Source organism: Heptranchias perlo, chromosome 29 (genome assembly GCF_035084215.1).
Source record: "Heptranchias perlo isolate sHepPer1 chromosome 29, sHepPer1.hap1, whole genome shotgun sequence".
NCBI lineage: Eukaryota > Metazoa > Chordata > Chondrichthyes > Hexanchiformes > Hexanchidae > Heptranchias > Heptranchias perlo.
Genome location: NC_090353.1, coordinates 37,765,464 through 37,787,891, shown reverse-complemented (window position 1 = coordinate 37,787,891; position 22,428 = coordinate 37,765,464). Strand labels below are relative to the sequence as shown.

Here is a 22,428-nt window from a genome sequence, read left to right as displayed (position 1 = left end):
GCTGGACTGTGCAGGTGTGTGAAGCTCCGAATGAGGGCAGCGAACGTGTCTACGTTTAACTATCCCAGCGATACGGTCTGAGCTCAAAGTGGGGAGAGTGGCCACCTGGGCAAGATAGTGGAGTGTATCGGTAACAGCTGCACCCAGGAGGGGTCCGTGCCTTCGGGAGGAGGAAGGGAAACGGGCAACAAAAGGAAGTAATGTTCCTTCGATACGGTGACTCGGGCATACGTTCCCTTCACCTGGTCAGAGAGGCCCAATTCAGGCAACTCCCAGAGGTACCGAGGTTGTGAGAATGGATGATATCTGACCTGTCGTGGATTGCCTCTGACCCTCACTGTCCAAGTCATGCTGTGGATTTGGACCCGTCTCCCGTCCTGAGAAATCACCGAGCTGCAGCGAGAAGAGTGTTTATAGTGAAAGTGTTTAGTGAATGACTCCCTGGGAACCCCGCCCCTCGACTCGCCCCGCCCCCGGCTCCGCCCCTCGACTCGCCCCGGCTCCGCCCCTCGACTCGCCCCGCCCCCGGCTCCGCCCCTCGCCTCGCCCCGGCTCCGCCCCTCGACTCGCCCCGCCCCCGGCTCCGCCCCTCGACTCGCCCCGCCCCCGGCTCCGCCCCTCGACTCGCCCCGCCCCCGGCTCCGCCCCTCGCCCCGCCCCCAGCCCCGGCCCCTCGCCTCCCCTCCGCCTCACCCTGCCCCCCGGCCCCGCCTCACCCCGCCCTCCGCCTCACCCGGCCCCGCCCCTCACCTCGCCCCCCCCAGCTCCGCCCCTCGCCTCGCGCCCCCCCCCCCCCAGCCCCGGCCCTCGCCTCCCCTCCGCCTCAACCTGCCCCCCGGCCCCGCCCCTCGCCTCCCCTCTGCCCCCCCCAGCCCCTCACCTCGCAACTCGTCTCGCCCCTCACCCCACTGGCGGTACTCTGGCCGATGTTCAGCCTTCAATCTGACGAGCTTGTTTGCCGCAGCTCGCCTGATAAATTTAAATAAGGTCGAAGCTTGAAAATCCGGGGGGCGCGGCCCACGCTGCCAGAACGGGTGAATGACCAAAAATCAAAAACTACCCCACTATTACCAGACCACATTATTACCGTTCCGCATTATTACTGAACACGCTAGTACCATTCCGCATTATTACTGAACACGCTAATACCGGACAACATTATTACTGAACACGCTAATACCGGACAACATTATTACTGAACACGCTAATACCGTTCCGCATTATTACTGAACACGCTAATACCGGACAACATTATTACTGAACACGCTAATACCGGACAACATTATTACTGAACACGCTAATACCGGACAACATTATTACTGAACACGCTATTACCGGACAACATTATTACTGAACACGCTAATAGCGGACAACATTATTACTGAACACGCTAATAGCGGACAACATTATTACTGAACACGCTATTACCGTACCGCATTATTACTGAACACGCTATTACCGTACCGCATTATTACTGAACACGCTATTACCGTTCCGCATTATTACTGAACACGCTAATACTGGACAACATTATTACTGAACACGCTATTACCGGACAACATTATTACTGAACACGCTAATAGCGGACAACATTATTACTGAACACGCTAATAGCGGACAACATTATTACTGAACACGCTATTACCGTACCACATTATTACTGAACACACCATTATTAGAGCACATTATTACTGAACGCACCATTACTAGACCACATTATTACTGAACACGCAATCACTAGACTACATTATTACTGAACGCACCATTACCAAACCACATTATTACTGAACATACCATTACTAGACCACATTATTACTGAACGTACCATTACTAGATCACATTATTACTGAACACACAATCACTAGACTACATTATTACTGAACACACTATTACTAGAACATACCAGCCCGGTAATTACACCATCCAATATTACTGCCTCCTATATTACTGGAGCTGAGAGTCTGTTTAAAGCTGGCAGTAAACACCGTGACTCTCAGGGAGTTCAGTCCCACAACACTGAGAAACAAAGATCATTTGAATTAGTCACAAACATCTCTTGGCTGAACTGCTCGAAGTTGACCAGCCTGTTACCACAAGATACAATTCCACGTGTACGGAGACCGGGTTAGGGGCAGGACTGGGTTCGGCTGTGAAGCCTCTCCTTGCTGACATTGACCGTCTAGGCTCAATGTGAAGAATATCACCTTCGGCACGTTATCAGGGGCCGACCAACACTGATGGAACCTGAGAGTCAGTGCCTTCAGAACAGGGAACGAAGCAAGAGGATGAAAGAGGTAATTGCATAAATATGGGGTTAGAAGCCTGTTATCTGTAGAACTGAGTTACACTGTGAGGACTGCGTGCACTGACCTGCACGGTGCCAGTGGGGCAAAGCAGCTGGGTCTGAACGAGCCACTGTCTGCTCCTGGTGTCCACAATGCCCCCTAAAGGAGGCTCCTTTCCTGGAATGCTGTTATAATAATCGCGGTCTGATGTCTCCTCTTCTCCCCAAGCAGACTCTGCACAGTTGGTCATTCTTAATCAGCCAGGGCAAAAAAATAAATATCAGCCACAGTGCAAAATATTCATCCTAAATATTTATGACGGTAATTTCTGATATCCTCGCACATGACAGATGGTTAATGTCTAGGTTTATTCACAATCCCAACCAGTGTACTCTTCACAGATTAATCTCACGAGCACCACACGGTGATGGGACGGGGGTCTGTGTCTGTGATTCCCCCACACGGTGATGGGACGGGGGTCTGTGTCTGTGATTCCCCCCCACGGTGATGGGAGGGGGGGGTCTGTGTCTGTGATTCCCCCCCACGGTGATGGGACGGGGGTCTGTGTCTGTGATTCCCCCACACGGTGATGGGACGGGGGTCTGTGTCTGTGATTCCCCCACACGGTGATGGGACGGGGGTCTGTGTCTGTGATTCCCCCACACGGTGATGGGACGGGGGTCTGTGTCTGTGATTCCCCCACACGGTGATGGGACGGGGGTCTGTGTCTGTGATTCCCCCACACGGTGATGGGATGGGGGTCTGTGTCTGTGATTCCCTCACACGGTGATGGGACGGGGGTCTGTGTCTGTGATTCCCTCACACGGTGATGGGACGGGGGTCTGTGTCTGTGATTCCCTCACACGGTGATGGGACGGGGGGTCTGTGTCTGTGATTCCCTCACACGGTGATGGGATGGGGGTCTGTGTCTGTGATTCCCTCACACGGTGATGGGATGGGGGTCTGTGTCTGTGATTCCCTCACACGGTGATGGGATGGGGGTCTGTGTCTGTGATTCCCTCACACGGTGATGGGACGGGGGTCTGTGTCTGTGATTCCCCCCCACACGGTGATGGGACGGGGGTCTGTGTCTGTGATTCCCTCACACGGTGATGGGACGGGGGTCTGTGTCTGTGATTCCCCCCCACACGGTGATGGGACGGGGGTCTGTGTCTGTGATTCCCTCACTCTTGAGAGGAGACAGCCCTGAATCATCTCAGTCAGCACCTCACAGCCAGACATGGGCAGAGGTCGAGAGAGACGAAGCAAAGACGGCGCAGGGTCTCGGGAGAAGGACCCGGAGCCTAACAGAGCACCGTAAATATCACTGCTCCAAATCCACTTCCTTCTTGAGTTACGACCAATCACGATCGTACAACTTCAGTTGGTGGATGCGATTTATTACCAACTGGATGAGAGAGAGTTCACAGAGCAAGGCTGTTCGCCAATCAGTCACGCTGTACCCCAGGGAGAGTCAGCGCCCGGGGAACTGCACCCCGGGGACAGTCAGCGTCCGGGGAACTGCACCCCAGGGAGAGTCAGCGCCCGGGGAACTGCACCCCAGGGGACAGTCAGCGCCCGGGGAACTGTACCCCGGGGAGAGTCAGCGCCCGGGGAACTGCACCCCGGGGAGAGTCAGCGCCCGGGGAACTGCACCCCGGGGAGAGTCAGCACCCGGGGAACTGCACCCCAGGGGACAGTCAGCACCCGGGGAACTGCACCCCAGGGGACAGTCAGCACCCGGGGAACTGCACCCCAGGGGACAGTCAGCACCCGGGGAACTGCACCCCAGGGGACAGTCAGCACCCGGGGAACTGCACCCCAGGGGACAGTCAGCGCCCGGGGAACTGCACCCCAGGGAGAGTCAGCGCCCGGGGAACTGCACCCCAGGGAGAGTGAGCACCGGGGGAACTGCACCCCAGGGAGTCAGCGCTCGGGGAACTGCACCCCAGGGGACAGTCAGCGCTCGGGGAACTGCACCCCAGGGAGAGTGAGCACCGGGGGAACTGCACCCCAGGGAGTCAGCGCTCGGGGAACTGCACCCCAGGGGACAGTCAGCGCTCGGGGAACTGCACCCCAGGGGACAGTCAGCGCCCGGGGAACTGCACCCCAGGGAGAGTCAGCAGCTTCAGCGGAGGAGAGGGGCTGGGGCAAAACTGGCAGCTGCAAGTATAAAGATCAGTTTCATTATTTTGACTTTTGACTGTACGTGGACTGAATCACGAACACTTCCACTGCTCAGGACTGTCACACACGGGCACAAAGAGTCAGTGCTGAGAAATCTCACCTGTCGAGAGGGGCGACCAGCTTCGGGGGGCTGTGGAGATACTGTTTGAACCTCAGTTCGAAGGCCTGTCCAATGGTGCTGATGACCGTCTGTGCTAAGCCCTCACAGCATTCCAGAATGTGGCAGGCTACAGGACATTAACACAAGGCTCCATCAGTCTGAGAGCATCGTAGTGTCCAGGCAAACATCCCAAAACCACACAATCTCAATATAATTTATTAAAACTCTCACATGTGACGTGTTCGTCTTGTCCAATTTCCTGTCGTACGATTTTTGGCAAATCTTCTGTCAATATTTAGAATCAAAACTGAGCTGTCACGGTGTAGTTGCAGGCCTCCCACCACTGGTGTCACTGTGGCATTCGCCCAGCAAGTAACCCAGCCCCTCCCCCTCATTCCCAGGCCCCTCCCCCTCACTCCCGGGCCCCTCCCCCTCACTCCCGGGCCCCTCCCCCTCACTCCCGGGCCCCTCCCCCTCACTCCCGGGCCCCTCCCCCTCACTCCCGGGCCCCTCCCCCTCACTCCCGGGCCCCTCCCCCTCACTCCCGGGCCCCTCCCCCTCACTCCCGGGCCCCTCCCCCTCACTCCCGGGCCCCTCCCCCTCACTCCCGGGCCCCTCCCCCTCACTCCCGGGCCCCTCCCCCTCACTCCCGGGCCCCTCCCCCTCATTCCCGGGCCCCTCCCCCTCATTCCCGGGCCCCTCCCCCTCATTCCCGGGCCCCTCCCCCTCATTCCCGGGCCCCTCCCCCTCATTCCCGGGCCCCTCCCCCTCATTCCCGGGCCCCTCCCCCTCATTCCCGGGCCCCGCCCCCTCATTCCCGGGCCCCGCCCCCTCATTCCCGGGCCCCGCCCCTCCCCCGTTCTGAACCCGACCCTCCTGCTGTCAGATTTTTATGTAGAGTCCGTCCGTATGACATCATTTCCTGGTTTGCAAGCCATAAAATGTGCAACAGACGAGCGTGAAATTGAGAGCGTGCGATCGTGTCACACGTGCTCCACAGCACTTGCTGCGCACACGGATTACAGCCTATTTCTCAACTTCGTGTCTGGGACCGCGCTCATTTGTATCCAGATAGATAGATAGATAAATAGATAGGAGAGATAGATAGAAAGACTTGCAATTATATAGCACCTTTCACATCCTCAGAACGTCCCAAAGCAATTTACAGCCAATGAAGTTCTTTTGATGTGTTGTCACTGTTGTAATGCAGGGAAACATGGCAGCCAATTTGCACACAGCAAGAGCCCACAAACAGCAATGTGATAATGACCAGATAATCTGTTTTTGAGGTGTTGGTTCAGGGATAAATATTGACCAGACACCGGGGAGAACTCCCTGACTCTTCTCCAAAATAGTGCTGTGGGATCTTTTACGTCCATCTGAGAGGGCAGACGGGGCCTCAGTTTTATGTCTCATCCCAAAAACAGCACCTCTGACAGTGCAGCACTCCCTCAGTACTGCACTGCAGTGTCAGCCTGGATTTTGTGTTCAAGTCCCAGGAGTGGGGCTTGGACCCACATCATAATGCAACATCATTTGTGTGTCAAAACTCTGCTGGCTGTATCCTAACTCGCACCAAGTCCCATTCACCCGTCATCCCCTGTGCTCGCTGACCTACATTAGCTCCCGGTCCAGGAATGTCTCGATTTTAAAATTCTCATCCTTCTGTTGAAATCCCTCCATGGCCTCGCCCCTCCCTATCTCTGTAATCTCCTCCAGCCCTACAACCCTCCGAGATCTCTGCGCTCCTCCAATTCTGGCCTCTTACACATCCCCGATTTCCTTCACCCCACCATTGGCGGCTGTGCCTTCAGCTGCCTGGGCCCTAAGCTCTGGAATTCCCTCCCTAAACCTCTCCGACTCTCTCTCCTCCTTTAAGTCGCTTCTTAAAACCTACCTCTTTGACCAAACTTTTGGTCACCAGTCCCAATATCTCCTTGTCATAGAATCATAGAACGATACAGCACTGAAGGAGGCCATTCAGCCATCGTGCCTGTGCCAGCTCTATGGTAGAGCTATTCAATTAGTCCCACTCCCCTGCTCTTCCCCCATAGCCATGTAAATTTTCCCCTTCAAGTATTTATCCAATTCCCTTTTGAAAGTTATTATTGAATCTGCTTCCACCGCCCTTTCAGGCAGCGCATTCCAGATCATAACTCGCTGCGTAAAAAGTGTTTTTCCTCATGTCGCCTCTGATTCTTTTGCTAATCACCTTAAACCTGTGTCCTCCGGTTACATCGTGGACAGGAGGCGTGCCTGGAAAGGCGGGAGGACAACACCTGCAGGTTTTTCCACCATCTTACCCTCGTTCCCGTCTCACTTAAATCTCACCCTCACACATTACGCTTGACAAATTATTGCTGCTTTCAGAAGCCACTCATCTGTCTTTGTTTACCCATGCCAATAAACGCTAACCCTTGTCCCTTTCTTCCATTTCAGGACCAGAAGCGCCACAAAGCCCTGAGGAAGCAGAGGAAGATGAAGACAGCACTGCAGAAAAGGAATCGTCTCTCGACCTTACACTTTGAGACACCAGATCAGAGACTGGTGCCATGTGTAGTTCAGAGGAAAGACTAGAGGGCTGTGCATGTGGCGATGCTCCCTGCACTCTGCGCACAATGTCGGAGAGCATGGCGGTCCATTAAGGTAAGGATCCCTTTATACCGAGCTTGTGAAGGCTGCTGCCCGACTGTTCCCGCCATGATTTGCCGGGCAGGTTTCAGAAGTTTCTCAGGCACGGATGCCGATTTCTCAAAAGGGTCCTAATTGAACTTTATTGACATATTTTAGTGATCCCTGTGTTTGTTTCAAGCGTCCGCTAGGGACACCAAATGAGCGCCCAAACCAATATGGCGTCGGGTGCACTTCTGGTGCCGTCCTGACGCAGGATGGTGCGCTACAAAATTCAACTTCGAGGCACCCATTTTGGACTCAGAAAATGGGCAAAATACGTTTCAATTTCTACCCTCGTTTGTTCGTCTCACAGCCACAGACCTCGTTTGATCTGCGTGTGAATTATATACTTTTTGTGAACTAGGTAGTAAACTGGAACTGTGGGGCTTGGATTCTAGACAGTGTGTTTTTATCTCCTCATTAGCATTCCATGAAATCTTCGGCAGGAAATTTGAGTGCATTAATCATGATGTAACGGTGAAATTAAAATGTAACTTCTTGTATTGCCACACGTTAAATACACTGGCTGTTATCTGTGAGGCGGAGGTGGAAGCATGTGACTATCAGAGTGACATCCTACTGTTTGCTAACACTGCAAAAGCAAACAAAATTTTAACAGTCAGTTTCGACAATGAAGAGAGAACCTCTGAAAGTCTATACTGGAATACAGCGAGTCACCGCTATGGTAGGAAGAGGGGGTCATTATCAAAGTGTGCAGGAGGAGAAGGTGGAAAACAAAAAACTCAAGTTCAAAAAGGATAAATTAAGCCTTTCCTTGATTTTGTATTCTATGCCTCTAATAATAAAGCCCAGGGTCCTGTACACTTTTTTAAAACAGCCTTCTCAACTTGTCCTGCCACCTTCAAAGATTTGTGTACGTACACTCCCAGCTCTCTCTGTTCCTGGACCCGCTTTATAATTGTACCATTTAGTTTTATTGCCATATACATGGCTTGGTGTCAAATTTTGTTGGATAATCACCCCAGTGAAGCACCTTGGGACGTTTTACTATGTTAAAGGCGCTATATAAATGCAAGCTGTTGTTGTCAGGACCACTCACCTCTCTGGTTCACTGGATCCTTTGCTACGTAAGCAACGTAATCTGCGGTATCCTACACAGGAAGAGATCCAATTAGTAACTGGTTTATAGCCAGACTGGAAACTAAGGAGGGACATGCAACTAGGTGTTTCAGGGGGTCGAACGTTGCAGGAACTTGGTAAACGTGTCCTGGTCCTTTTTTTTATATAAAAGTCCGAGGGATTAAACGGGCGACTGAGAGTGGAAGGAGTTCAGTGACTGATACATTTCTGTAAAATGCATTTCTCTGCTATTTTAATGGAGGAACGAACCTGCTTAAAATGACAGGTTAACAGTTAATGGGTTAACGGGTAAATAGTTAATGGGTTAACGGGTTAACACCTCCATTAAAATAGCAGCCTGAGGAATTTCATACCAACACGTTAATTATTCCCAGGTTAATGTTTGCACAATAGGGGTAATTCCGCAATCCGGGGTTCAGGAAATCACGGGTACACAGCGCATTCCGACGGGGCGCTGCATCGCGGGACTCCTCGAGAGTACAGTGTGCCCCTGTCCCTGACCTGCGCTGGTTAACTCAGTCATCTCACTGCCGTTTGTAGGATCTTGCTGACGGCATTTGCCTACATAATAACAGTGGCTGCATTTCAAAGTAACTCATTGAACGTGAAGTTCTTTGGGTCATTGCTGAGAGATGTGGTAAGATCTGGTACAGATACAAGTCTTTCTTATGTGCTTCATAATCAGTCCTTTTCAATCTGACGTTGGGTAAGTAGGTTTGTCAGCAGCGAGCACAGACCGTCCTGTGTGTGGGGCCCAGTCCCACATCAGGTGGGATCGGCTAACAGCACAATCCACGGATGGAGCCTCTCAGGGAGGGTGAGAACGGTTACTAGAGGCCCCAGATCTGGGGGACTACCCACTAGAATGGGTCGATTTAAAGCAGAGGGGCTCTGCCTTTTATCTTTAGCCACTGTAGTGATGAGCAGCTGAGGAGAGAGAAGTTGGTGGAGAAGGAGTGTGTGTCAGGCCGAGGGGCTCCTTACCGTATCCCCACCTGACGCGAAGGAGATAGACTGCATGTGATGATTCGCGATAATCTGTGAATGAATCGCACAAAACGGTTCACTGAACGGACAGCACAAAAAAATCTCTAAAAGCCACATTCCCCAAACTCTCAGCCCCATGGGAAGAACAAACACATCAAGGCATGTGTGTCCGTGTGTGCACGAGAGCGCGAGCCTCTGCACGAGAGCGCGAGCCTCTGCACGAGAGCGCGAGCGTGCCCGCCTGTCTCTCCCCTTTCTCTTTGTTTTCACCCTTTTTAAATGCTGTTCATCTGTAATTTATTCCTGTTCTGATGAAGAGTCTGACTGACCTGCTGAGTGCTTCCAGCATTTCCTGTTTTTGTTTGAGGACAGTGTCTGTCCCCCTAACCCCTCCTGTAACCCCCCCCCACTGGTGTCTCTTTACCTGCCCTCCCCACCCCTCCCGTTACCTGCCCGTCCCCCACCCCTCCCGTTACCTGCCCGTCCACCACCCCTCCCTCTCCCTGCCCTCCCCACCCCTCCCTCTCCCTGATGTCTCTTTACCTGTCTCGTGGTCGGGAGTGCCAGATTTAATCCTTCGATGGAGATATTGACCGTGATCCTCATCCCAGCAAACCTCAGGTTGCTCCTGCCAAGCACGGCCTGCAGGGATTGGTTCGTGGGCTAAAAGACACACATGGAAATAAATCATACAGTCCCAAATGTGGGGTAATATTCATCGTATGACCGAGCCACAGACAATGGGAGCCCCAGGCCCCGTCTCCAGTCTGCGCAGAGTTAGTCGATCTCGATCAGGGCAGCAGTAGGCACAGTCTCCTCGGGGGTCACCATGAGGAATAAACCCCTACTGGAAACCGTATGTGCCCTTGGAACCCGTACCCCAGTGAGAGTCAGTGCCCGTGGAACCCGTACCCCAGTGAGAGTCAGTGTCTGTGGAACCCGTACCCCAGGGAGAGTCAGTGCCCGTGGAACCCGTACCCCAGTGAGAGTCAGTGCCCGTGGAACCCGTACCCCAGGGAGAGTCAGTGTCCATGGAACCCGTACCCCAGGGAGAGTCAGTGTCCATGGAACCCGTACCCCAGCGAGAGTCAGTGCCCTTATAACCCGTACCCCAGTGAGAGTCAGTGCCCTTATAACCCGTACCCCAGGGAGAGTCAGTGCCCGTGGGACCCGTACCCCAGGGAGAGTCAGTGTCCATGGAACCCGTACCCCAGGGAGAGTCAGTGCCCATGGAACCCGTACCCCAGGGAGAGTCAGTGTCCATGGAACCCGTACCCCAGGGAGAGTCAGTGTCCATGGAACCCGTACCCCAGCGAGAGTCAGTGTCTGTGGGACCCGTACCCCAGGGAGAGTCAGTGTCCATGGAACCCGTACCCCAAGGAGAGTCAGTGTCCATGGAACCCGTACCCAAGGGAGAGTCAGTGCCCATGTAAACCGGTAACCCAGTGATAGTCAGTGTCCATGGAACCCGTACCCCAGGGAGAGTCAGTGTCCGTGGAACCCGTACCCCAGGGAGAGTCAGTGCCCGTGGAACCCGTACCCCAGGGAGAGTCAGTGTCCATGGAACCCGTACCCCAGGGAGAGTCAGTACCCATGGAACCCGTACCCCAGCGAGAGTCAGTGTCTGTGGGACCCGTACCCCAGTGAGAGTCAGTGCCCATGGAACCCGTACCCCAGCGAGAGTCAGTGTCTGTGGGACCCGTACCCCAGGGAGAGTCAGTGCCCATGGAACCCGTACCCCAGTGAGAGTCAGTGCCTGTGGGACCCGTACCCCAGTGAGAGTCAGTGCCCATGGAACCCGTACCCCAGTGAGAGTCAGTGCCCGTGGAACCCGTACCCCAGCGAGAGTCAGTGTCTGTGGGACCCGTACCCCAGGGAGAGTCAGTGCCAATGGAACTGTACCCCAGCGAGAGTCAGTGTGTGTGGGATCCGTACCCCAGGGAGAGTCAGTGTGTGTGGGACCCGTACCCCAGTGAGAGTCAGTGTCTGTGGAACCCGTACCCCAGACGGCTCCTCACTGACCCATCAGTACAATTCTGATTTGAAACTGATTCCTAGCTGCGATCAGAGTACTGACAGAAACAGAGACTGGGTTTGGTGAATCGATGTGGGTTTCGATGCGAGATTCCCTTGCTCGTACCAATGGGAATCGTGCATCTCCAGCTAACAACGGGTAAAATAAACGGGAGGGCATCGCGCGGAGTGAGATCGCCATTCCCATTCCCATTCCCCCGGGACCCCAGCAGGTAGAAGAACCCCTCTTCACCTTGTCAATGTACAGAAGCTAAACAGTGCAGCCGACCCCAAGTAAAATAAATCCAACACCATCCCAGCTCACTCTTTATAGTTTTGTACCTTCTTTTTCCAATCCCCTTTCACTCCTGGCACTACTTCATGCAGCCGATTAATGGCTTCCCTACAAAGGAAAAGAAACTCGAGTTATAAGTCCAGAATAATAGATGCCTGTCTGGCTAATTTCCCCTCTGTTTATAATAAATTGGATCGCCCGGTGGTGAGGGATAGAATACTAGAGCCTGATCTTCAGTTGCTTCCAAGCCTCTATTCACAGAGCTCCACATTACCCCCCCTCCACACACTAGATCAGTGCTCATATAAACGGATACAAGAGAGTCCCCGATTGATACGCACCACCTGAATACAATTAACACTAACTGATATAAATCATATGGATACAATTAACATCTGTGGCCCTGGGGTACTGAGCCCCACTGTAACTGCCCCCAGTGTTGCCCTGCAGATCGTCACCACTCCATTGAAGGAGTTGGTGTAGGGTGAGGAAAGGCTATTCAGCCCATCATCCCTCTAATGTTCTCATTCTTCCAGCCCACCATCCAATTGTGCTTTAACTCGTTCAAAAAACTGTTGTTTCTGCTCCTTTGCTGATTATCCCCAACTAAGAAAGAACGAGCTTGCATTTCTATCGCGCCTTTCATGCTCAGGATGTCCGAAAGCACTTCACAGCCAATGAAGTACTTTTACAGTGTGCTCACTGTTGCAATGTAGGAAACGCAGCAACCAATTTGCACACAGCAAGATCCCACAAACAGCAATGTGATAATGACCAGATCATCTGTTTTGATGATGTTAGTTAAGGGATAAATATTGGCCAGGACACCAGGAAGAACTCCCCTGCTCTTCTTCAAAATAATGTCCAGCTGAGAGGGCAGACTGGGCCTCAGTTTAAAGTCTCATCCGAAAGACGGCCCCTCCGGCAGTTGCGCTCCCTCAGCACTGCCCCGAGAGTGTCGGCCTGGATTATGGGCTCAAGTCCTTGGATCTGGAGTGGGGACTTGAAGCCACAACCTTCCTAACAGCACTGTGGGAGAACGGTCACCACACAGACTGCAGCGGTTCAAGAAGGCGGCTCACCACCACCTTCTCAAGGGCAATTAGGGATGGGCAATAAATGCTGGCCTCGCCAGCGATGCCCACATCCCGTGAACAAATTTTTAAAAACTCAGAGGCGGGCGTGCGACCCACTGAACCTGGTGTCTGATCTAAATTCCTTTTTCATTCATTCCTATTTCTCACCTCTGACTGCACTAGCCGACTTTATTTTAAAGCAATGTTCAGGATTTACTTTGTCCAAAACAATTTAATATTTTGTTTACAATCCTCTCTCTGGGTTGCTGAGGACCTGGACTCTGACTATCTCACACGTGAAGAGCGGGTACTTGAGCAAAAACCGGCCCCAATCGGGAGTCAGGGGCTTGGAGGATAAAGACACCAAGGGCCGTGAGACTAGTTAAACCATCGCAGTCCGTGAGAGGTGACCAGTTACCGAGTCTCGCGGTGGATTCATGCTGTCGAGCCATCTCACGGCTACTTCGCCTGATCCCCAACCCACCACACACACACCCAGATCAGTGGAATACACTGACAAATAATTCAGGATCACCTGAATCCTGCTGGAGGAACGGGAATGTTTCTAACCCTGGGAGGATTCAATTTATCCACTTTGTTTTTATGACAATCCGACAGCTTCACTGATGTCAGCTTTTTATTTCCAGATTTAAAAAAAACTGAATTCCAATTCTCAAACTGCCAGGGTAGGATTTGAACTCCCGTTCTCTGGATTACGAGTCTCACTACACTACTATACCCCAACCAGTTTACCCAGTCAGCAGCTGAACACCCCACCCCGGTGTTTGCAGAGTTAACTCATCTCACTTGAGCTAGCAGTAAGAACACTCCAATTGGCCTTCAGTGCCCTGGCTTTCAGAGGAGAAACATCAGCCAGATTATCATCCTGAAAACTGTCCTGGAATCAATGTCTGTGTGGTCATTGAGTGAGGACAGATTGGGTTTCGCTGCCATGCCCTCCAGGGTAGCATAGCCTGCTAACGCCCACTGTCCAAGCTCACAGGTGAAGAAGGGGCCACTTGGGTAAGGTACTGTGAGGCAGTCATTCCCCAAAGAGAGTCAGCACCTTCAGGAGAGGGGGGGACCTGTACCCCAGGGAGAGTCAGCACCTTCAGGAGAGGGGGGGACCTGTACCCCAGGGAGAGTCAGCACCTTCAGGAGAGGAGGGGACCTGTACCCCAGGGAGAGTCAGCACCTTCAGGAGAGGAAGGGACCTGTACCCCAGGGAGAGTCAGCACCTTCAGGAGAGGAGGGGACCTGTACCCCAGGGAGAGTCAGCACCTTCAGGAGAGGGGGGGACCTGTACCCCAGGGAGAGTCAGCACCTTCAGGAGAGGGGGGGACCCGTACCCCAGTGAGAGTCAGCACCTTCAGGAGAGGAGGGGACCTGAACCCCAGTGAGAGTCAGCACCTTCAGGAGAGGGGGCGACCTGTACCCCAGGGAGAGTCAGCACCTTCAGGAGAGGAGGGGACCTGTACCCCAGGGAGAGTCAGCACCTTCAGGAGAGGAAGGGACCTGTCCCCCAGTGAGAGTCAGCACCTTCAGGAGAGGAGGGGACCTGTACCCCAGTGAGAGTCAGCACCTTCAGGAGAGGAGGGGACCTGTACCCCAGGGAGAGTCAGCACCTTCAGGAGAGGAGGGGACCCGAACCCCAGGGAGAGTCAGCACCTTCAGGAGAGGAAGGGACCTGTACCCCAGGGAGAGTCAGCACCTTCAGGAGAGGAGGGGACCTGTACCCCAGGGAGAGTCAGCACCTTCAGAAGAGGGGGGGACCTGTACCCCAGGGAGAGTCAGCACCTTCAGGAGAGGGGGGGACCTGTACCCCAGTGAGAGTCAGCACCTTCAGGAGAGGAGAGAATTAACAGACAGTGAGACTAGTGAGAAGATTGGCCACACACCCTCGGGTTTCGACACAAAGTACCGGGCTGCACCCCTCACTATTCTCTTCCCGACAAATAATTCGAGCCCCTGTTCAGAATTCAGAAGACAAGGACCTCACTTCACAGCAAATTTTATTGATCAGTTGTGAGTTGCTCTGTGTTTTGTTTCCAGCCCTGGACATTCTCAGATTTACAGGAACTTGATTGGCTCTTTAAGGAGAACCATCAATAATGGATTCGAGCTGTAATCAGCCCTCACTTTACCCTATTGATCTGTGCTGCTATTTCTACCCCCACTCTCAGCACCACACTCTTTACTGTGTACATCACTGCAGAGGAGCTAAGCAACCATTAAATATAACACTGTCAGCACATAGGAGGCTGCCCTGTCTGCAGTCATCTCACAAACACCAATCACTTGCAGTAAACTCCTTATTCTTGAGACACAAGGAGAGAGAAATCAGAAAAAGAAAGAAAGTAAGTAGAGAGAGAAAGAGAGAGAAATAAAGAGAGAGACCATAAGACCATAAGAGATAGGAGCAGGAGTAGGCCATTCGGCCCCTCGAGTCTGCTCCGCCATTTAATGAGATCATCGCTGATCTGATTTTTACCTCAACTCAACTTTCCCGCCTTTTCCCCATATCCTTTGACTCCCTCGCTGATCAAAAATGTGTCTAACTCAGCCTTGAATGTATTCAATGACTCAGCCTCCACAGCTTTTTGGGGTAAAGAATTCCAAAGATTCACAACCCTCTGGGAGAAGAAATTCATCCTCATTTCCCTTATTCTGAGACTATGTCCCCTAGTTTCAGATTCCCCCATGAGGGGTAACATCCTCTCAGCAGCTACCCTATCAGGTCCCCTCAGAATCTTGCATGTTTCAATAAGATCTCCTCTCAATCTTCTAAACTCCAATGAGTATAGACCCAACCTGTTCAATCTTTCCTCATAAATCAACCCTTCCATACCTGGAATCAACCTAGTGAACCTTCTCTGAACTGCCTCCAATGCATGTCCTTCCTTAAATAAAGTCACCAGAACTGTACGCAGTACTCCAGGTGTGGTCTCACCAGCATCCTGTACAGTTGGAGCATGACTTCCCTGCTTTTATACTCCATCCCCCTAGAAATAAAGGCCAATATTCTGTTTGCCTTCCGGATTACCTGCTGCACCTGTATGTTGACTTTTTGTGTTTCATGTACGAGGACACCCAGATCCCTCTGTACCGCAGCATTTTGTAGTATTTCTCCATTCAAATAATATTTTGCTTTTTTATTTTTCCTCCCAAAGTGGATGACTTCACATTTTCCCACATTATATTCCATCTGCCAAATTTTTGCCCATTCGCTTAACCTGTCAATATCCCTTTGCAGACACTTTGTGTCCTCATCACAACTTGCTTTTCCACCTAACTTTGCATCATTAGCAAATTTGGCCACAAGACACTCTGTTCCTTCATCCAAGTCATTGATATATATTGTAAATAGTTGAGGCCCCAGCACTGAGCCCTGCGGCACCCCACTAGTTACAGATTGCCATTTTGAAAATGACCCTTTTATCCCAACTCTTTGTTTTCTGTTTGTTAGCCAATCCTCTATCCATGCCAGTATATTACCCCCAACACCATGAGCTCTTATCTTGTGCAGTAATCTTTTATGTGGCACCTTATCGAATGCCTTTTGGAAATCCAGATATACTGCATCCATTGGTTCCCCTTTATCCACCCTGCCCGTTACTTCCTCAAAGAACTCTAATAAATTTGTCAGACATGATTTCCCCTTCATAAAACCATGTTGACTCTCCTGGATTGTATTATGAGTCTCCAAATGTCCTGCTACTACTTCCTTAATAATGGATTCTAGCATTTTCCCAATGATGTTAGGCTAACTGGTCTATAGTTACCTGCTTTCTGTCTCACTCTCTTCTTGAATAGGGGTGTTACGTTTGCGGTTTTCCAATCCGCTGGGACCTTTCCAGAATCTGGTGAATTCTGGAAGATTACAACCAATGCATCCACTATCTCTGTAGCCACTTCCTTTAAGACCCTCGGATGCAAGCCATCAGGTCCAGGGGACTTGTCAGCCTTTAGACCCATTAGTTTACCCAGTACTTTTTCTCGAGTGATAGTGATTGTTTTTAGTTCCTCCCTCCCCTTTGCCCCTTGATTTTCTACTATTATTAGTATGTTATTAGTGTCTTCTACTGTGAAGACAGATACAAAATATCTGTTCAATTCCTCTGCCATTTCCTTGTTTTCCATTATTATTTCCCCAGTCTCATCCTCAAGGGACCAATGTTTACTTTAGCTACCCTCTTCCTTTTTATATACTTGTAGAAGCTTTTACTGTCAGTTTTTATATTTCTTGCTAGTTTACTCTCATAATTTATTTTCTCCCTCTTTATTATTCTTTTATGTGGAGATGCCGGTGATGGACTGGGGTTGACAATTGTAAACAATTTTACAACACCAAGTTATAGTCCAGCAATTTTATTTTAAATTCACAAGCTTTCGGAGGCTTCCTCCTTCCTCCTTCCACAACATTCACCTGAGGAAGGAGGAAGCCTCCGAAAGCTTGTGAATTTAAAATAAAATTGCTGGACTATAACTTGGTGTTGTAAAATTGTTTACAATTATTATTCTTTTAGTCATCCTTTGCTGGTTTTTAAAGTTTTCCCAATCTTCGGGCTTACCAGTAATCTTTGCCATGTTGTATGTTTTTTCTTTTAACCTGATACCATCCTTGACTTCCTTAGTTAGCCATGGTTGGTTCACCCTTTTTGTGGAGTCTTTCCTCCTCACAGGGATATATTTTTGTTGCGAGTCATAAAATATCTTTTTAAATGTTTGCCATTGCTTATCCACCATCATCCCATCTAATCTGTTTACCCAGTCCACTTTAGCCAATTCCGCCCTCATTCCTTTATAATTGCCCTTATTTAAGTTTAATACAATAGTTTCAGACCCAAGATCCTCGCTCTCAAACAGGATGTGAAATTCTATCATGTTATGATCACTGTTTCTCAAGGGATCCTTTACTTTGAGATCATTAATTAATCGTGTTTCGTTACCCATTACCAGATCCAAAATAGCCTGTTCCCTGGTTGGTTCCCCGACGTATTGGTCTAAGAAACAGTCCCTAATACACTCTATGAACTCCTCCTCAGGGCTATTTTTGCCAATTTGATTTGTCCAATCTCTGTGAAAGTTAAAATCGCCCATGATTATTGCATTACCTTTTTTACAAGCCCCCCTTATTTCCTGATTAATATTTTGCCCTACAGTGTAGCTACTGTTAGGGGGCCTATATACTACTCCCACTGATTTCTTTCACTTGCTATTTCTTACCTCCACCCAAATTGATTTGACATCTTGATCTTCTGAGCCAAGAGAGAGTGAGAAAAAAAGAAAGAAAGAAAGAAAGACAGAAAGCGAATGTCCCACTCCACACCCACCTCAGTGGGGGGTTCCGTATCTGTGTCATATTTCTAGGTTGTGTCTGGAAAGGTCGATATTTGCAGAGAACGACTGAATTGTGGGAATGATTCTCTGACCCAATGAAATAATAAGCGGACAATATCTTTGAGGAACGACATCTAAACGAGGGTGAAATTTGCATATTGATTATATTTACATTTCTACCAGTTTCTTTCCAAGCTTCTTTAATCAAGTAACAGGTCAATGACCTTGTGCAGGTTAAGCCCCATGAAGTGGCTTATCCTGTCCAAGGTTTATAAGGAGGAGACACTGCAAGTTACAGACAATGGAGGACCTCATCTTACCTTGTGACCTGTGTCCTAGTGTTGAAGTCGAGGGATCTCATCGATTTTACCACTTCGATACAGCCCATGTACTGGAACAAAGGGTCAAACAAAGCAACAAACAAGATTAATCACTTGCCTGTATTCACACAGTCACATCCATACACAGGAAAAGCCTCACATAAAGAACTAATCTGTGCAGGGCTCTCTTGTCTCTTATATGTGTAGGCCTAAAGAAAGGGGTCGGGGGCGGGAGAGGAGGGGTCGGGGGCGGGAGAGGAGGGGTCGGGGGCGGGAGAGGAGGGGTCGGGGGCGGGAGAGGAGGGGTCGGGGGCGGGAGAGGAGGGGTCGGGGGCGGGAGAGGAGGGGTCGGGGGCGGGAGAGGAGGGGTCGGGGGCGGGAGCGGGAGAGGAGGGGTCGGGGGCGGGAGAGGAGGGGTCGGGGGCGGGAGAGGAGGGGTCGGGGGCGGGAGAGGAGGGGTCGGGGGCGGGAGAGGAGGGGTCGGGGGCGGGAGAGGAGGGGTCGGGGGCGGGAGAGGAGGGGTCGGGGGCGGGAGAGGAGGGGTCGGGGGTGGGACCAATTATCCTCCACTCACTATCTCCGCTTCACCTCAACCCTTGAACTTGATTTCCTTGAACCCGGGAGATCGACTAGAATAAATTAAAAAATAATTTTACAATTAAGTGAAAAACGCTACACTTGCTCTGTGCTTATCCCCTTCATCAGTCTCTTTTCTTTCCCATTCCAAATGTCCTTTAACTTCACTCTATTGTACTCAAACTCTCTTTCCTCACCGATTTTCTCTCTCCCTCCATTTTCTGCCGATCCCCCCTCGTCTGACAGCGTTGGTGGCTGTTGCTGGGAAACGGGTTCCAAGTTCACCAGCTGTACCTGACTTTGCTTGTGAGCAAACAGAGTGTGTGTCAGCTGGACACTGGACAATGGACAATGGACAGCGTCACAGCCGTGCCAAGCACTAATGTCCAGCTTCTCTTGTGCTGGGTTAGAGGGAGGGGGAAATCAGCCAGGGTTCCTGCTCCCGATCACTGTCCAGTGACCCCTGGGTTAGAGAGAGGGGAAACCAGCCAGGGTTCCTGCTCCCGATCACTGTCCAGTGACCCCTGGGTTAGAGAGAGGGGAAACCAGCCAGTGTTCCTGCTCCTGATCACTGTCCAGTGACCCCTGGGTTAGAGAGAGGGGGAAATCAGCCAGGGTTCCTGCTCCCGATCACTGTCCAGTGACCCCTGGGTTAGAGAGAGGGGAAACCAGCCAGGGTTCCTGCTCCTGATCACTGTCCAGTGACCCCTGGGTTAGAGAGAGGGGAAACCAGCCAGTGTTCCTGCTCCTGATCACTGTCCAGTGACCCCTGGGTTAGAGAGAGGGGGAAATCAGCCAGTGTTCCTGCTCCTGATCACTGTCCAGTGACCCCTGGGTTAGGGTGTGTGGGGTCACTGATCAAGGGTGTGGTTTAGTGAGTCTTCAGGAGAGAAAAAAATTAAAAACACAAATAAAGAAAGTATTTTTTCTTCAAACTGGAAGTGACTAAACCATTTCAACTAGCCCGATATCTGTCAATAAACAATATACATCCGCCGACACACACACACACACACACACACACACACACACACGCCCATTTATATAGCGCCTTCACGTAGTAAAATGTCCCAAGGTGCTTCACAGGAGTGATTAAAACACCAACTTTGACTCCTTGGTCACAGAGGTAGGTTTTAAGGAGCGTCTTAAAGGAGGAGAGAGAGGCGGAGAGGTTTAGGGAGGGAATTCCAGAGCTTAGGGCCCAGGCAGCTGAAGGCACGGCCGCCAATGGTGGAACGATTAAAATCGGGGATGCGCAAGAGGCCAGAGTGCAGAGATCTCGGAGGGTTGTAGGGCTGGAGGAGGTTACAGAGATAGGGAGGGGCGAGGCCACGGAGGGATTTGAAAACCAGGATGAGAATTTTAAAATCGTAGAGTTGCTGGACCGGGAGCCAATGTGGGTCAGCGAGCACAGGGGGTGATGGGTGAACGGGACTTGGTGCGAGTTAGGATACGGGGCAGCAGAGTTTTGGATGAGCTCAAGTTTACAGAGGGTGGAAGGTGGGAGACCGGCCAGGAGAGCATTGGAATAGTCGAGTCTGGAGGTAACAAAGGCACGGATGAGGGTTTCAGCAGCAAATGAGCTGAGGCCGGGGCGGAGTCGGGAGATGTAATGGAGGTGGAAGTAGGCGGTCTTGGTGATGGAGAGGATATGTGGTCAGAAGCTCAGGGTCAGATAGAACGCCAAGGTTGCGAACAGTCTGGTTCCGCCTCAGACAGTGGACGGGGGCACACATATACACACTCACACCCTCACACCCTCACACCCTCACACCCTCACACCCTCACACCCTCACACCCTCACACCCTCACACCCTCACACCCTCACACCCTCACACCCTCACACCCTCACACACACACCCTCACCCTCACACACACACCCTCACCCTCACACACACACCCTCACCCTCACACACACACACACACCCTCACACACACACACACACCCTCACACACACACCCTCACACACACACCCTCACCCTCACACACACACCCTCACCCTCACACACACACCCTCACCCTCACACACACACCCTCACCCTCACACACACACCCTCACCCTCACACACACACCCTCACCCTCACACACACACCCTCACCCTCACACACACCCTCACCCTCACACACACACCCTCACCCTCACACACACCCTCACACACACACACACCCTCACACACACCCTCACCCTCACACACACCCTCACACACACACACACCCTCACCCTCACACACACCCTCACCCTCACACACACACACCCTCACACACACACACCCACCCTCACACACACACACCCACCCTCACACACACACACCCACCCTCACACACACACACCCACCCTCACACACACACACCCACCCTCACACACACACACCCACCCTCACACACACACACCCACCCTCACACACACACACCCACCCTCACACACACACACCCACCCTCACACACACACACCCACCCTCACACACACACACCCACCCTCACACACACACACCCACCCTCACACACACACACCCACCCTCACACACACACACCCACCCTCACACACACACACCCACCCTCACACACACACACCCACCCTCACACACACACACCCACCCTCACACACACACACCCACCCTCACACACACACACCCACCCTCACACACACACACCCACCCTCACACACACACACCCACCCTCACACACACACACCCACCCTCACACACACACACCCTCACACACACCCACCCTCACACACACCCACCCTCACACACACCCACCCTCACACACACCCACCCTCACACACACCCACCCTCACACACACCCACCCACACACACCCACCCTCACACACCCACCCTCACACACACCCACCCTCACACACACCCACCCTCACACACACCCACCCTCACACACACCCACCCTCACACACACACGGACAAGTACTTGAAAGGAAAAAATTTACAGGGCTACGGGGATAGGGCGGCGGAGTGGGACTAGCCGGATTGCTCATGTATAGAGCCACGCGGACTCGATGGGCCGAATGGCATCCTTCCGTGCTGTAACCTTTCTATGATTCTATACTCCTACATACTCTCACTCACACAAATCCACATTACTAGTACACATATATGCAAATACACACACATACATAAATACAAACACACACACCCACACATACATTGTACAGACAGAGCTGACACATTTCACACAAACACTGAGGGGCTGTGTCTGGGAGGAGATCTCCCAGTGTTAATGCTATGGATAACTGATCCCCACTGACTGAGAGGCTTGAGGAGAGGACGTGTCCTGGCTGGGGGAGGGTTGGTTACAGAGTTTCGCAGCTGCTTAAATTACATTTTGGTCTCTTAAGTGGCTCATCACAGCTCCCACTGCACCACACGAGCAGGCAAGGTCACTAAGGGCACATTAATGCCGGGAAGTGGAAGGGAGATAGTGCTGAGTCATTTAGGATTCTGCCCATTGCCCCCCAGCTG

At 51.8% G+C, this 22,428-nt stretch overlaps 1 protein-coding gene across 3 annotated transcripts in view; it reads right to left on the bottom strand.

The window, feature by feature from the left end:
• shc2 (SHC (Src homology 2 domain containing) transforming protein 2) overlaps positions 1-22,428 on the bottom strand; it is a 38,724-nt gene that overhangs the window by 4,780 nt on the left and 11,516 nt on the right. For 2 of the 3 annotated variants that reach the window (XM_067968589.1, XM_067968590.1), the window contains exons 2-9: positions 18,378-18,448; positions 11,689-11,749; positions 9,877-9,996; positions 9,331-9,384; positions 8,306-8,357; positions 4,573-4,699; positions 2,371-2,536; positions 312-393 (exon numbers count right to left, since the gene is read on the bottom strand). In XM_067968589.1, coding sequence (XP_067824690.1) covers positions 312-393; positions 2,371-2,536; positions 4,573-4,699; positions 8,306-8,357; positions 9,331-9,384; positions 9,877-9,996; positions 11,689-11,749; positions 18,378-18,448 — 733 coding nt within the window. The remainder of the gene's footprint in view (positions 1-311; positions 394-2,370; positions 2,537-4,572; positions 4,700-8,305; positions 8,358-9,330; positions 9,385-9,876; positions 9,997-11,688; positions 11,750-18,377; positions 18,449-22,428) is intronic. The other variant, XM_067968591.1, reaches the window with a different exon arrangement.